The 14,465-nt window shown below is 41.5% G+C and overlaps 1 protein-coding gene across 1 annotated transcript in view; it reads left to right on the forward strand.

Moving 5' to 3' along the window:
* The first annotated feature begins 10,451 nt into the window (after nucleotides 1-10,451).
* The window catches only part of ENPEP (glutamyl aminopeptidase), an 82,816-nt gene continuing 78,802 nt past the window's right edge, over nucleotides 10,452-14,465 (forward strand). Inside the window, exon 1 of the mRNA XM_060654430.3 lies at nucleotides 10,452-11,361. Coding sequence (XP_060510413.1) covers nucleotides 10,733-11,361 — 629 coding nt within the window. The 5' untranslated portion in view covers nucleotides 10,452-10,732. The remainder of the gene's footprint in view (nucleotides 11,362-14,465) is intronic.

Genomic DNA, 14,465 nt, shown 5'->3' on the forward strand with positions numbered 1-14,465 from the left:
CTCTGCGTTCTGTGCTGACAGCTCAGAGCCTGGAGCCTGCGTCAGATTCTGTGTCTCCCTCTCTTTCTACCCTTCCCCAGTTCGCACCCTCTTTCTCTCTCTCTAAAAATAAATATATAAACTTAAAAAAAAAAAAGGAACAGAAAGAAAGCTCTAGAGGATGGAACCCCAGGGGATGAAAAGACAACTTGCGGTACTTGCGGGCTATGGAAAAAGAGTTTCAGCGTTGTTTCAATTGCATTGGGAATTCATTGAGAGTTTTAAGGAAGAAGTAATAGTACTTGCTTTTAAAAACATTACTCCGGCTGCTGTGTATTTTGTATTGTGTGGGATTGAGAAAGGAAAAAAGAAATTTTACACAGAAAAATTTCATAAAGCTTTTCTTTAATAAAAAAGAAAAATCAGATTTAAAATGTGAAACCTTCACTCTATCTGCAGGTGTATCTGCCTGTCAGATGTCTTCAATAAAGGCTTAATAAGGTACATTTGTTATGTACTGCCCTGTGACCCACGTTGTAAGAAACAATCTCCTAGGGAAGGAGTAACATTAAATGATGCCCAAAAGAGAGCCCAGGATGGGCAGGGTGGGGGGATGTGGGACAGAAGATTGGGAGGGAATGGACAACATTTAAAAAAATTAAAGTTAAATGTAAAAAATTTTTAAAAAGACGGTGCTGTACACATTCCACAGCACTTTAGAATAAAGAAAAGCAATTTCCATGAAAGTAAAATTAGTTTCTTTAGTTGAACACGTGTGCCAGACATTGTACCAGATACTATGAACCCAAAACAGCAAGAGATACAGTCCCGAAGTTCTAGAGTTGTGCTGTCCACTGGAGTAGCCACTAGCTACATGTACGTACAGAGCCCCCAAATGTGGCTAGTCCAAATTAAGGTGTGTTGCCAACCTAAAATACACTGGAGTTTGATAGCGTGAAGAAAATGTAAAATAGGTCCTTAATTTTTTTATATTGAATTCGGTTTTAAATTTTGAGTACATGAAATGATAATGCTTGGGACCTATTGCGTGAATTCTATATATTACTAAAATTAGTGTCGCTGGTTTCTTTTTCATTTTTTTTAAAAATTTTTTTTAATGTTTATTTTATTTTTGAGACAGGGAGAGACAGCATGAACAGGGGAGGGTTAGAGAGAGAGGGAGACACAGAATCTGAAACAGGCTCCAGGCTCTGAGCTGTCAGCACAGAGCCTGACGCGGGGCTCAAACTCGCGGACCACGAGATCATGACCTGAGCCGAAGTCGGATGCTTAACCGACTGAGCCACCCAGGCGCCCCTCTTTTTCATTTTTTAAGGTGGCCACTAGAAAATGGAAAGCTACATCTATGGCTCACATCATGCCTTCTATTAATCAGTGCTGCTCTGGACTTTTAAAATCTGAACAAGAAAATGGCAAGTTGAAGCCACACAAGACAAGCTCTGCCAAATGTAGGGAGGCAGGGAAGAGAAGCTGGGGCTGTCGGGCAGCTACAATCCATTCAGCAGTATGTGAGGGGGAGGGAAGAGTCTTGGCTAATACCAATAAAGAATTGTCATTCTCATAAACCAGTCAAACACGGAAAGGAGGGAGGAGGTACAATGTTTTTGTGGCGAGTGATGATACTTAGCTTTAGACAAATTATTACAGGTGATGGTGGGATACCCAAGTGCACACAGACTGGCATAGCTTTGACCTTGAATCTCAGGAGAAAATTGGGACTGGTGATGAAATTTGGGAGTTTTTTGAACAGATGTGGTGACTGAATTATACAAGGGGGAAGAGAAAGAAAGAAAAATGTGTGACTTGTGGAAGAACTACATTTAGGGGAAAAGAGGAGAGAACCTTAAGAAGACAGAATAGGGAGACAAAAACCAAAGCAATGTAGTGTCATTGATGCTGAGGGAGAGAAGGGTTGAGGGCAAGGAATGGTTCATTCTTTTTTCCTCTGGTGCTTTTATTTATACGCCTTCAGTCTTCATTCACCAAACATTTAATAAACGCCTACTCTATGCCAGGTATTATGAGGCTTGCTGGAGACATGGCAATAAACACTGGTGGTGAAAATAGTATAGTGTAGAGGGAGGGAGGACTGGGTGAGGAGGCTATGACGGTGGAGAGACAAATAGATTCTAAAGCTTTGCACAAATGACATTTAGTCGACAAAGCTATCAGTGTATCACAGAACCAACACAAGAACAGAAACGAATCAAAACGGCATGAGAGGAATACTGAATAAGGCATATAATGAAGTTAATAAAATATTTAATTATATTTATGTTTGGCGTGTAGATACAGTATAAAGCAGGTGCCAAACCCCAGCACCATTGACAGTCGGACTGGCTAATGCACGAGGAGGCTGTCCTGTGCTTTGTAGGCTGTTTAGCAGCATCCAAGTCCTCTACCCCCTAGATGCTAATAGAAATCCCCTCACTTTCCCTCCCTGAGTCTTGGCAATCAAAGATGTTGCCAGATATTGCCAGATGTGCCCTGAGGGGAGGGCAAAATGGTTCATGGTTGACAACTACCAGCCTGAAGTAAAAATTCAGCAATTAAAATGATTATGTATGGTAAAGAATACTAGTTAAAATCATGCTGGAGGATATGTCCTTCAACTTTTGATAGCTTAATAAATAGAATTTAACTTCTTATTCGTAGGAGTGTCCATTGGTAGTATGGAGTTGGGAAGGGGTATGTGATCGTTGGGAAGTTGAGATTCTTTCCATCTTGTGACTCTTCCATTTTCAATATATGACTTCAGATTTCCCTGGGTGTCAACATTTAGCTGGCAGGCCAAGGAAGAGAGAGTGTGGGGTCACACAGGTGGTATTCACGGACCAGGTCGGAAGAGAATACGATCATTCCTTTCCGCATTCTATTAGCTAACATGGCATTACATTTCCACAGCAAAGAAGGCTTAAAAGTGTTGCGCCACTGTGAACCCAGAAGGAAAGCGAAATGTGCTTAATGAGCAATTAGCCAGTCACTGCCAATAAGCCACAATTACCTTAGATCTCAAATGTAACTTTGTCCTTATTATCAGATTTGAATATCTACAACAGCCAACTTGATAAAATTGTTAGCTAAATCTCCACGTGTCTTATTGCCATGTACGGACACTGTTGCTTTAGGGTTGGCAGTCTTGAGTTTCAGTTGCTAAAGGAAAGCAACAAAACGAATTGGGGTTTCTATACTGAACAACACACACTCATCATGCAAATAGTTTTATAAGCGCTTAGGACAAATGAGCAATGCTGCCCTTCAGAGAGATGCAGGATGGCATGTTAAATGTTATGACTGAAATCACAGATTGGATGGGAACTTGAACTGATAGCCAGGGTTACCTCGGGAAAGTCACATGGCTGGCTTTCTGGATATGGATCCGGGTATAGTTACTTCATGTCTGTCATGCTGGAATTGAGACACAGGATCCATCCATCATCAGGAAAATGAAACAGCTTCATTAAAATCTTCTGAGATGATAACTCACTCAGCTTCTCAAATCCATGACTTATTTGAAACATAGAATAACAAATAGTTTGCATTAAACAGCATTAGTGTGGCACACCTCTCATGTTTATTTTTTGTTCTTTCACTAGGCTAATATTTCTCATCATTTAACTAATAAGCTAGACAGTACCTATACTACGTAGATCACCAAACCAATTTCTCAGCACCCCAGGGCGGGAGGAGCACCCTCAGGGCATTAGAGGGCACAAAGTAATGCAAGAGCCACCCCAGCTCAGCACATGTTCAGGAAGGGGCACTCCCGATGACCTGATAGGTTGGAAGACCAGATTTTAAATAAGCATACCTTATATATTGGACCTTGTAGTACATTGCTTCTTAGAAACAATATTGTGATTTGTTGCCCAGGCTGGTTGCAAGATCTACACAGTCTCAATGTAACCAAAACACAAAATGATTCATGGAGGAGTCTGGACTAACCCACAAATAGTATTAAATTCCTTCTGTTACATTTGGAGGCAGCACGGTGTGGTAAGTAGCAGCTGGGGCTCATAATAACTAACTCACAGAACTGCTGGATTCATTAAAAAGACAGCAAATAAAAGACATCTGGTCCCAAGTATGTACCATGAGGGTTGGTTCCGGGTCATTCCATTTTCTTCTTCTTTCCTTCCACTTGAATGCAATTACATTTACTTACATTTGTTTCTACATTAGTCTGAAGTGCAAATAAAATGACCTTTGGAAAGCAAAATAAAAATATATTCCCCTCCCAGTACAAGTCTGTTCAGAAAGCAATCAAGTTGAAATAGACATACAGAGCAGTGATGATGAAAAATAAGCATAAACTATCAGCACGCAGCTGAATAATCTTTATAAGAACGTGAAGAGAGAAGGCACCTTGCCTTGGCTATGGCCTTCAGGTCTTTATAAAAATGTTGACAGCAATTGGCACAGTATTTTCCATCTATGGATGGCCTTTTTTCTTCTTCTGAGTTACTGCAGTGAAATATACTGCAGCAAAATAAATCCTACAATGAGGGGAGGACAGCATAGGGCAGACATGGCTAGCTGACCCCCAAAGATGCACCACCCTCTCCTGAAGGGTAGGGTTGTTGGCTGCCTGCCTGTCCCAGCCTCTTGGCTTTTAAAGGGAGTCATGTGACTATTTCTGGCCAGTGAGCCAGAGTAATGCTTAAGTAACTCTTGTGAGCAAGAGTAATGCTTAAGACAAAAGCATACTGAAAAGAGTGATAAACAAAAACCAGAAGACATGCTAAGAAAAGAGAGCACCAACAGGAGAAACAACATCCCTGTTCCCCCAAGGATGACTTTGATCATTTTAATGCAGCTCAAGTCTTTACTCCCAAAGGAAACAACAATTAAAGACAACTTTATTTGATAAAATTAATGTGGTAATTAATAAAGAGATCTTCAAACCAGTGTTAATAAATAAAAATTGGAAAATTATAGTCCTTTCCTCTGAAAGAAATGTGATATTCCTGAAGATGAAGACTGGATCTACTAGGATTTTTCTGGGAAACAGGCTCCCAAATCATCATTGCTAGTATAATTCACTTGGCCCTCTTATAGACTGAAAGAACATTGGGTGAGATGTTTTCCCTACATTAACATGATTTTTTGCAGACTTCTGCAGATAGGAGAGAAGGGACAGAGAAAATATTGCCAAGAATGTTGACACTACAAAGACTGGAAGGGAATGTTGAGTGAATTAAGAACTCTAGGAGGTTTTAATACTCAGAATATACAGCCATTGCTTAGTGCACTGAGAAAATTTATAAAGATAATTTTGAAATTCTTAGAACAACAGAAATCTAGCCTATATTATCACTATTATTTTTCTTTTGTTGCTTCTCTATCCTACCACAGTCGCCCAGTGTATTACTGCACATTAGGGAACCCAATATAAAAGTAGTTTAAAATTACAGAAATAATAAATCCTTTTGGTTTATTTTCTTTGCTTTTCTGAATATTTTCAAAATCTCTACATTCTAAGAACAAAGCAAGGGTGTAAACACATGCCTTTAGAAGTATATACTAAAAATTTTTAAAAATGTCCATATTTTGGGGTACCTGGGTGGCTCAGCCAGTTAAGCCTCTGACTTCAGCTCAGGTCATGATCTCCTGGTCCGTGAGTTTGAGCCCCGTGTTGGGCTCTAGACTGACAGCTAAGAGCCTGGGACCTGCTTGGGATTCTGTGTCTCCCTCTATCTCTGCCCCTCCCCGCTGCTCGTGCTCTGTCTGTCTCTCTCTCAAGAATAAACATTAAAAAAAAAATGTCCATCTTTTAAAGTTTATTCTAGAATTCCTTGTCCAGTAAATTTTTGTTAAAAATTAAATATTTATTGGGGTGCCCGGGTGGCTCAGTCAGTTGAGCGTCCAACTCCTGATTTCAGCTCAGGTCATGATCCTGGTTTAATGGGATTGAGCCCAGTGTGGACTGAGTGTGGAGACCGCTTAAGATTCTCTCTCTCCCTCTGCCTCTCTTCCCCACTCACATGCGCTCTCTCTCTCTCTCTAAAATAATAATAAATACATAAATAAAAATGAAAAAATTTTTAAATATTTATTGAGTCAATATATATTTGTTGAATGACTGAATAGTGGCCTGCAGACACTTTTTGAGAGGTGGGTAAAGTGACCTGATTTTTTTCGGGGTGATCCAAATGAGTAAAAGAAACAAAAAGATTGTTGCTTGTGACTCACGAAACCCTGGTGCCCATGGGTCACGTGGGTGGGGACTTCATGAACACGATCTGTGTATCCCAGAAATCCCTGCAGAAGGCCATTCAGAATCAGTCCGGAAACAATAAAGAATAGAGAGGACACAAGCCTGTTGTTTCATTGATTTTTATTTTATATTGAATTACATTTGGATACGTGTTGGAGGTTTCTTCTCATCACTATCTTTGAAAATCCTTCTTCTTCCTCTCTCCCTCTCTTCTTCCTTGCCTCTTGACCCTCTTTTTCACTCTCCTCTTCCTCATCTTCACTGCAGTGTAGTTCTCCATATTGTGCCAGTCATTGGACAAATTCATTATGACCGGCCAACCCAAGTTCGGTGTGGCATGCTGAACATTTTCTGTCCTGATATGTGCAGCTATTTTCAGCTGTTGGAAAAAGTTAGTTGAGATCACTTAATCTGAAAACCAATTGAACCCCTTATAACTTTTGCCGAGGCCAAATGAAATATGAAGAATAGGAAATAAAATATCACTGACCAAGGTCACAGTGAACATCACCAGCGTGGGTTTAGCCTTCCCGATCAACTAAGTCATATGCAATGTCACTCTCCTTTTTCAACTCTAGTGAAACCTTTACCGTTTGGAAATGCCTGGATTGACCATGGGTTTATAGAATTGACATGCCTGATAACAGTGACCCTGTGGCAAGGTGAAGACCAACGGGTTCCCCTCCTCCCCGTTCCCTATGTTATACAGCCCGACTTGCAGATTCTGCTTCCTCCGTCATGATTCTAGCTTGTCATTATTGCCTGTTATTCTGCTAAACCATGGAGTTCAGCTCTGGTCAACTAATAGGGGTAAAGAGCTACACAAATAGTCACACTGTTGTATTAATTACTGACATTTTTGGAGCTGTTCCTAGTTCTCTGGTGAGTTGGCAGCACCCTATGTCCATACAAGTCCCAGTAGTCTCTGGAGTACATGTAATTCCTGGGACCTAACAAAAATCTTTAAATTAAAGCTCCAAGTGTAAAAGGGAGGTACACATCGTTTATTCAGTATTATAGTGGGTCTCTTACGTCAATCTACCTGCTCTGGAAAGGAATTAGCCAGGAAGTCCCTTACCTACTCAAGATCAGGTATGATTTCCATGTCCTCACCTCTAGGGAATTTCTTTCTGATCGTTCTTGAAATTTGAACTGAGTTTATTTTATCTCAACATTTCTGGCATATTATGCCCATGAACGCTTCCCATTCTGGATCCTTGGTGTTCTCTACCCTCCATTCTATTTATCTATTTGTTTATTCGATAAGCAAACAATGAACATTTATGCTCTTTATGGGACAGATATTGGACTTACTTCGCTGGGTACAAAATGATAACACGCATTGTCAAAAGGTATGGGCAGGGGGAGTGTGGTCTACGATCCATAATGAATGGCTTTGCATTCACTCCACTGGCTTGAATCTGCTAAGTGGAAATTGACCAGAGGTAGCCTTTTCAAGTTACCTATGTCCAATGTAGATTTTTCAACACAAGATTCATCAGTATAAACTGTTTAATCTAGGTGAGTGCCTATGATGGTTGATTGGTCTCCTTGTAGGAATAGATTCTCTTTGTCTCTCTCTCTCCTCCATCAGTGGCTGCCCTTGACCTTTGCTGTGGATCTTTCAAGATCAAGAGCCTCTTGCCACAGGCTCGATACTTCAGTGTCAAGGAGAGGAAGGATAGCAAGTGCTACTGCAATGAAATGCAGTGTCATCAAATTATGAGAGCTAGGGGCTTTGTATTTAGTAACCCCTAATAATTTGTTCCTAGATGTGTTCAGTGCACATGCTGGCTCTGCTATCCCCACATAGGTGGCTGGATGTTTTACATCTACAACATCAGGCAACCCTCTAACATGTGATACTGATAAGATGCAGTGCCCTTCATGGGGTCTAGGCAGCCCTTACGGGTTGATACCAAGGTGCTGTGGTAAGAACTGGGGCTGAGACTCAAAATTTACACAAATGGGTGCGTGTGTGTATGCACACACACTATATACATGGGTTTAAGGTATTTTATTTCCTCTATCAAAAATATTACATTTAAATAATGGGTCCCATATGGTGGGATTTTGGGAAGAATGGGGGAGAGTTTTATAGCAGTTGACCATTCTTTTTTTTTTAATGTTTATTTATTTTTGACAGAGAGAGAGAGAGAGAGACAGGGCATGAGTGGGGGAGGGGCAGAGAGAGAGGAAGACACAGGATCTGAAACAGGCTCCAGGCTCTGAGCTGTCAGCACAGAGCCCGACGTGGGGCTCGAACTCACAGACTGCGAAATCATGACCTGAGCCAAAGTCAGACACTCAACCGACCGAGCCACCCAGGCGCCCCAGCAGTTGACCATTCTTAATCCCCCTTAAGTTCACTTTATCCCCAAAGTCTATTATCTACTTTGTTCAATCTAGCCACAAGCATAGGGCCTGGTGGTAACATTGCTGTCTTTCTAGATGAGGTTGAATTTAAGAGCTTCAGGTGTGTTTGCCTCAGCTGAGACTTTATAGAAATGCTTCCAGTTTAACACAATTTTATGTACATTCTTCCAAATACTTTTAATTTTAGTCATTATGTTGAGATAAATATGATCCACATTTTCCCTTTCATCTAATGAAATGTCAGGTGATCTTTCCAATAAAAAGGGGGTCTCTTAAGGGCTAAAACACAGGGATTTGATTTTTCAAAATTAAACACACTATGATTTAAAAAGTCCAGGATTGTTTCAGAATGTGAAGTTAACAAACACAAGATGAACTTGTAATCTAGAAAAATATATCCCTCTTCCCTTTAATTCTATTTTTATTACTACTATTTTATAAGAAAACAATAGAAATGTACAGAGCAAAATGTACTCTCTTGCTTTTAAAGTCTCCCGCCTCCCCCCCCCCCCCCCGCCCTTTTGTTTAGTTGGTACTTTGGAACAGTATAAAGTACCATTTCTCAGGGAGTTCCACGGAACACAAGTCCCACAAAAGTTACCTCACTAAAAATGTTCATCATCAGTTAAATGTAGAAATTACTCAGTAGTATATCCTGTCTGGAGATTTACAATGTATGTTACCATCTGGAGGCTCTGAGAGAATAGAAGGTAGTAAAAGAACGATGTAGACGTATGGACTTTGGACTCAGACAACTTGGGTACAAGCTCCAAGTCTGCTACTTATTGATTGTGTGACCTTGAGCAAGTACCTTAACCTCTTTATATGTCAGTTTTCCCATCTCTAAGATGGCCATCAAAATAGTACCAACCTTACAGAGTTGTTGGAAGACTTCACTAATAGCTTCGATAATGTACTTAGCAGAGTACTTGGCACGTAGAAAGCTCTCAAATTTTTGATAATTATTTATTGTATTGTCATTATTAGAGATGGCTTGGGGTCTACACCTTAGCTACTCATAAACATTCAGGTCTCTGCTGTGATTTCCATCTTGACCTTATCATTCAGAGGCGATAGATTTGCACAGATAATGGATCTCCCAACAAGCCAGCTTTCACATCTGGAATCTGCTCCAAACGTGATCTACAATTTGAAGTCTAATGAAGCCAATCTCACTCACAGGCAAACTGCAGAGAGGAGTTTATCTACACCAGTTTAGCTATCTAACTTAACAAGTTTATCTTCCTTGTCATTCTGTCCTTTCAATCCTTTCCTTTTTATTTTATTTACTATTATTATTATTATTTTTACTTACTTCTTGTTATGCTTTTCAGCTGCAGTACTGCTTTGGCTGATTTCGTGTTCCCCTCCCTCCTTCTATCCAGCATTATACTGAACTGATTTCAGGCAACTTGGCTATGCTTTGTTAACCCAGCAATTTAACAAATAGTTACTGACCACCTAAGTGGTCCTTGAATTTAGGTATCGCTTTGAACCTGCAAGCCCAGGATATGACTCCGGTAAAGGCAGAGTCTGAATGTTTTCCTAACATGAGGTGGCGGGGCGGGGGGGGGGGACCGAAAAGAAAACAGCTTCTTTGGCAAACTACCTGATTAAAGAGCTGAAATTCAAGAAGCCCTCTGGTGAGGAGAGAGAGACTGTGAGCACAACAGGAAGAAGCCATAGACCCAGTAGCAAAGGTTGAGTTTTCCTATCGTAAGCACACTTCTTTTTCCATACGCCCTCTCTCTGAAAGCTGCTGACAGAGCTTTGGCAAAGACTCATCCTCCCGCTCCCTGATAAGCTAAGCCCTACTTTATATTTAACTCACTCCTGAGCAGGAGGGGTGGGGTGGGGATGCCTCGTTTATAAGGGGAGCTGTGACAGTCTTCTTCCTCCAGCTCAGCCTGTCTTCTGGAGCCCTTATCCCACCCCCTGGTTTCCGCCTTCATCCTTCAGTGGCCGGTGGGGAACGTGAGGGGAGAGGAAAGACGCAAGGCTGTCAGAGAGGGGTGTGGGAAAAAGGAACACAGGCTGCCAAGCCAGGGAATTCCTAACAATTTAAAAAGGAAGTCAGCTGACGTTAGTTAGTTAAATTTAACATCCTTTTATGTGCAATATTTGACTTTGGAAACAAAAATGAACTTTGCGGAGGAAGAGGCCTCCAAGAGATACTGCATTAAAACGAAACATGTGGCTATTATCTGTGCGGTGGTGGTGGGGGTAGGATTAATAGTAGGACTTTCCGTGGGCTTGACCAGGTCGAATCACTCCACCGGGGACGCTGGGCAGGGCACAGCTCCGGCTCCTTCCCACTCTCCTTCCACCGAGAGCCCGCCACAGGACCAGGGGGTCTGCCCTGCCAGCGAAGATGAAAGTGGAGACTGGAAAAACTTCAGGCTGCCGGACTTCATCAATCCAGTGCACTACGACCTGCAGGTGAAGCCCCTGCTGGAGGAGGACACGTACACAGGCAGCGTGACCATCTCCATCAAAGTGAGCGCGCCCACCCGGCACCTGTGGCTGCACCTGCGGGAGACCAGGCTCACCCAGCTCCCGCAGCTGAGGAGGCCCTCGGAGGAGCAGGTGCAAGTCAGGCGGTGCTTCGAGTACAAAAAGCAGGAGTACGTGGTGGTGGAGGCGGGAGAGGAGCTTGCCCCCAGCAGTGGCCAGGATGTCTACCTCCTGACCATGGAGTTCGCCGGCTGGCTGAACGGCTCGCTCGTGGGGTTTTACAGAACGACTTACGTGGAGAACGGACAGATCAAGTAAATATTAACTTTTGCTTCCTTTAGCCTCGGCTCGCCTATTTGTTTTTCATTTCTTTTCCTTTCCTTTTCACTTTCCACTTTTTAATTGTTTCGTTGGTCTGATTGTTTTCTAAACTTGGTTTCAATTCTGCCTGTTCGCCTGGGAGACAAAAACCCATGCCCTGCTGTATTTTCAAAGGCTGTCCTAAAACTTGAAAGTATTGAGTGAGCTGCATGGAGTTCAAAAAAATCAGTGTAACTCTTTTATTTCATCGGGAGAAATCATAATGTACTGCATCCTGTCAGAATGCAGAAACTATCTACAGAAACTACCTCAGATTTTTAAAACACACGTGTTTGGCAAATTTCACTGCCATTAGTCTTGGGCTGTAGGACAGTGATTTTAAACTGAACTTTAAAAAATATATTACACTAAATTCAAGTGAAAGTCAGTAAATGTCAATTATAATCTTGAGTATTTTTTTTGGAGAAAAGATGTTGAAAGAGTATGTAGAATCCGTGGAATTGTCTCTGTGTCTGTATCTAGGAAGGAAGGCAGGATTATGTCTTTGTTTTATAATGGCCAGAACCATGTTTCACTGATAAATTTTTAATAAACACTCACTGAGTCCACCCATTAGTGGCAGCACATGGATAAATCTTTGGGCTTATTGTCCATCATGCAGTATGCAATGGTAATGCTCCATAAACGATATATTGCAATATAAAAGCTATATTAAGTAATTAAAGACATAAAAATATATTAAGTAATTAATATACGTATTTGTACATTTCCGTGTTTAGCAAAGATGGTTACTTGCCTTGACAATCAATCAGGTGCTATTACCAGAACTATGTTAAAGGCATAAACTCTCTCAATGAATTAAAAAAACCCTTCACTCTGTGGGTGTGGCCCTTGCATCAGGAAGGAAAGCTGTACCGAGGTATCACTGAACTTGAAACTGCTTTGACCTTGCTTACATGGATTCTTGACAAGATTGGCGAGATAGGGGGGCTCAGGTTCTCAGGGAGGATTGGGAGCCCAAGGTTGTCTGCTTTTATCAGTAGTAGTTGACGCTATCACATTACACAGGATGCCGCCAGTTCTTCACTGCATACATGGTTTGGGAACAGTTCTGGCACGTACTCAGGAGCCTTAGTTAGGCTAAATGGACCCCTTTTTGGTTTATCTTGCTTTGAAATATTTCAAGCGTATGAGGAAAGTCCATATATTTTTTTATTCCAGCCTCTACATAACATTTTGACAATGCAGGCCTATAGGGGTTCTCATCCACAGTGTCCATATAAGGACGCAGGAGTGAGTTCATTGGGAGCAGCACCTTTCTTTCATATTATAGAGCGAGCTGCATGATATTTGATGCACATGCAATTTAAAATACCATCATAGCAGTACGCTTTTTAAGTATACAGTCCAGTGGTATTTTCTGCCTCTTCTGTCTTATTGTAAAATTAAACTCCAGGACTGAGTACTGGCTGTTGCATATTATCATTGGGATATTATCGTTGCCACCACAACGCAAACTCAACACGAGTGTGCTCAGTAGCAACCAAAATTTCCTGATTTCTGCATATACAACCAGGACTTGAACTTGAATGTCACAGAGAGGAACCAACTGTCTGGGCTGCTTTCCCTCAGATTCAGAGGCAAGAGGAGAGTTGGAGAAGAAGGTAGAGTCAGTTTAGAGCTCCCTGGCATTAATACCCACCTGTCATCTTGCTGGGGACAGAGCTATAGTGAGGCTTAGGAGAAGAAAGTTTGAGAAACTTAAAAGTCACTTTTTCCTACTTTCTGGTCTGTTCCTTGTGATCAGAAGAAATTACTTTTAAAAGGGTCAGAACCATTGGAATGTTTTTCTGTGTATACCGCTAATACCCGCCACCCTCTCACTGTGTTGTGTAGCATTTCCAGTTGTTCTGTTCCCAAACAGAGTTGCCTTCTACTCTCGTCTCCAAAGTGTATACTGTTTTCTTCTCTCTAAGGGTCAGCATTTCCTTCTTGGTGTTTGAGCTACTCTTACACAGCATTTCCCAGCTTGCTGTTCCACAGAGTTCTAGTTGAACAGGATATTAACAGATATTTCCAGAACAAAATCAGGGGAGGGATTCTGTGGCCAAATTAGTTTGGGCAATAATACTAAATACAAAAAAAAAATGTGTTTCCTTTTTTTTTTTTTAATGATGGAACTTCTGAGAGACTTTTATATAATAACATACATTATGAATCTCTAGAGACTGCCATGAATCTCTGGAGTATGCAGTTTCCCAACTGTGTGAGGCTGTGAAATCTTCTGTGGGTCCCTGAGAGCTGTCCCTCTCTTGTTCACTGTCTAGCACACAGTGAGTACTTCGATATTACTGAATGAATATAAAGAAGCATTTTTATGTAGGCTCTCACATGACTATTGTCCTCTGGCACATGCTGGGACATGCTGCGTAGCCAGAGCCCTTTTCCCGTTATGGAGTCCAATGTCTACCAGTAACCTCTCTGTCTTCCCACTCAGTCAGGATGGACATTTTTTCTGGGTTCCTTTTCTCCCCATCTCCTCAAAAGGAAGAGGAATTGGTAAAAGAAATTTTTTTAACTTAGGACTGCAGTCTTCATATTTCAAGGACTGAGAATCATTGGAATTAGCAGGAATTACAATTAGAATTTACAAGAGGGACAGATGGAGGCTAGTTTGGGTTTTCTGGGTATTTACAGCATTGCTAGGATTGAAGCTGAATTCTGATATAATGGTGGGATGTCAAAAGGCAGAGGCAAGCAAGAACATAAAAGCAGATAAAGGAAAGGCACAAGTGAGAAAAGCAGAGTGAGGAAAAGAAATTAGCTTGTAGGAGAGGTTTAGATGAAGAGGTGAGCTGGAGATAACTCTGGAAATGTCATTGCGGGGTGTGGGAAAGAAAGGCTAGCTAATGGCAGGCATGTAGGAAAAATTAACTAGCAGCTATTTAGGTGGATGGTGAGAGAAAGAGTTAAGTCCCTGTGGGGGCACATGGGAGATCTTGCAGTGATCCAGGAGAGAGAAGATGGGGATCAGGTAGAACAGTGACTTCAGGACAGACAGAAGAGGACACAGTGGAGAAAATCGTTTGGAGGTGAC

This window comes from Panthera onca, chromosome B1, assembly GCF_046562875.1.
Source record: "Panthera onca isolate mPanOnc1 chromosome B1, mPanOnc1 haplotype 2, whole genome shotgun sequence".
Classification (NCBI taxonomy): Eukaryota; Metazoa; Chordata; class Mammalia; order Carnivora; family Felidae; genus Panthera; species Panthera onca.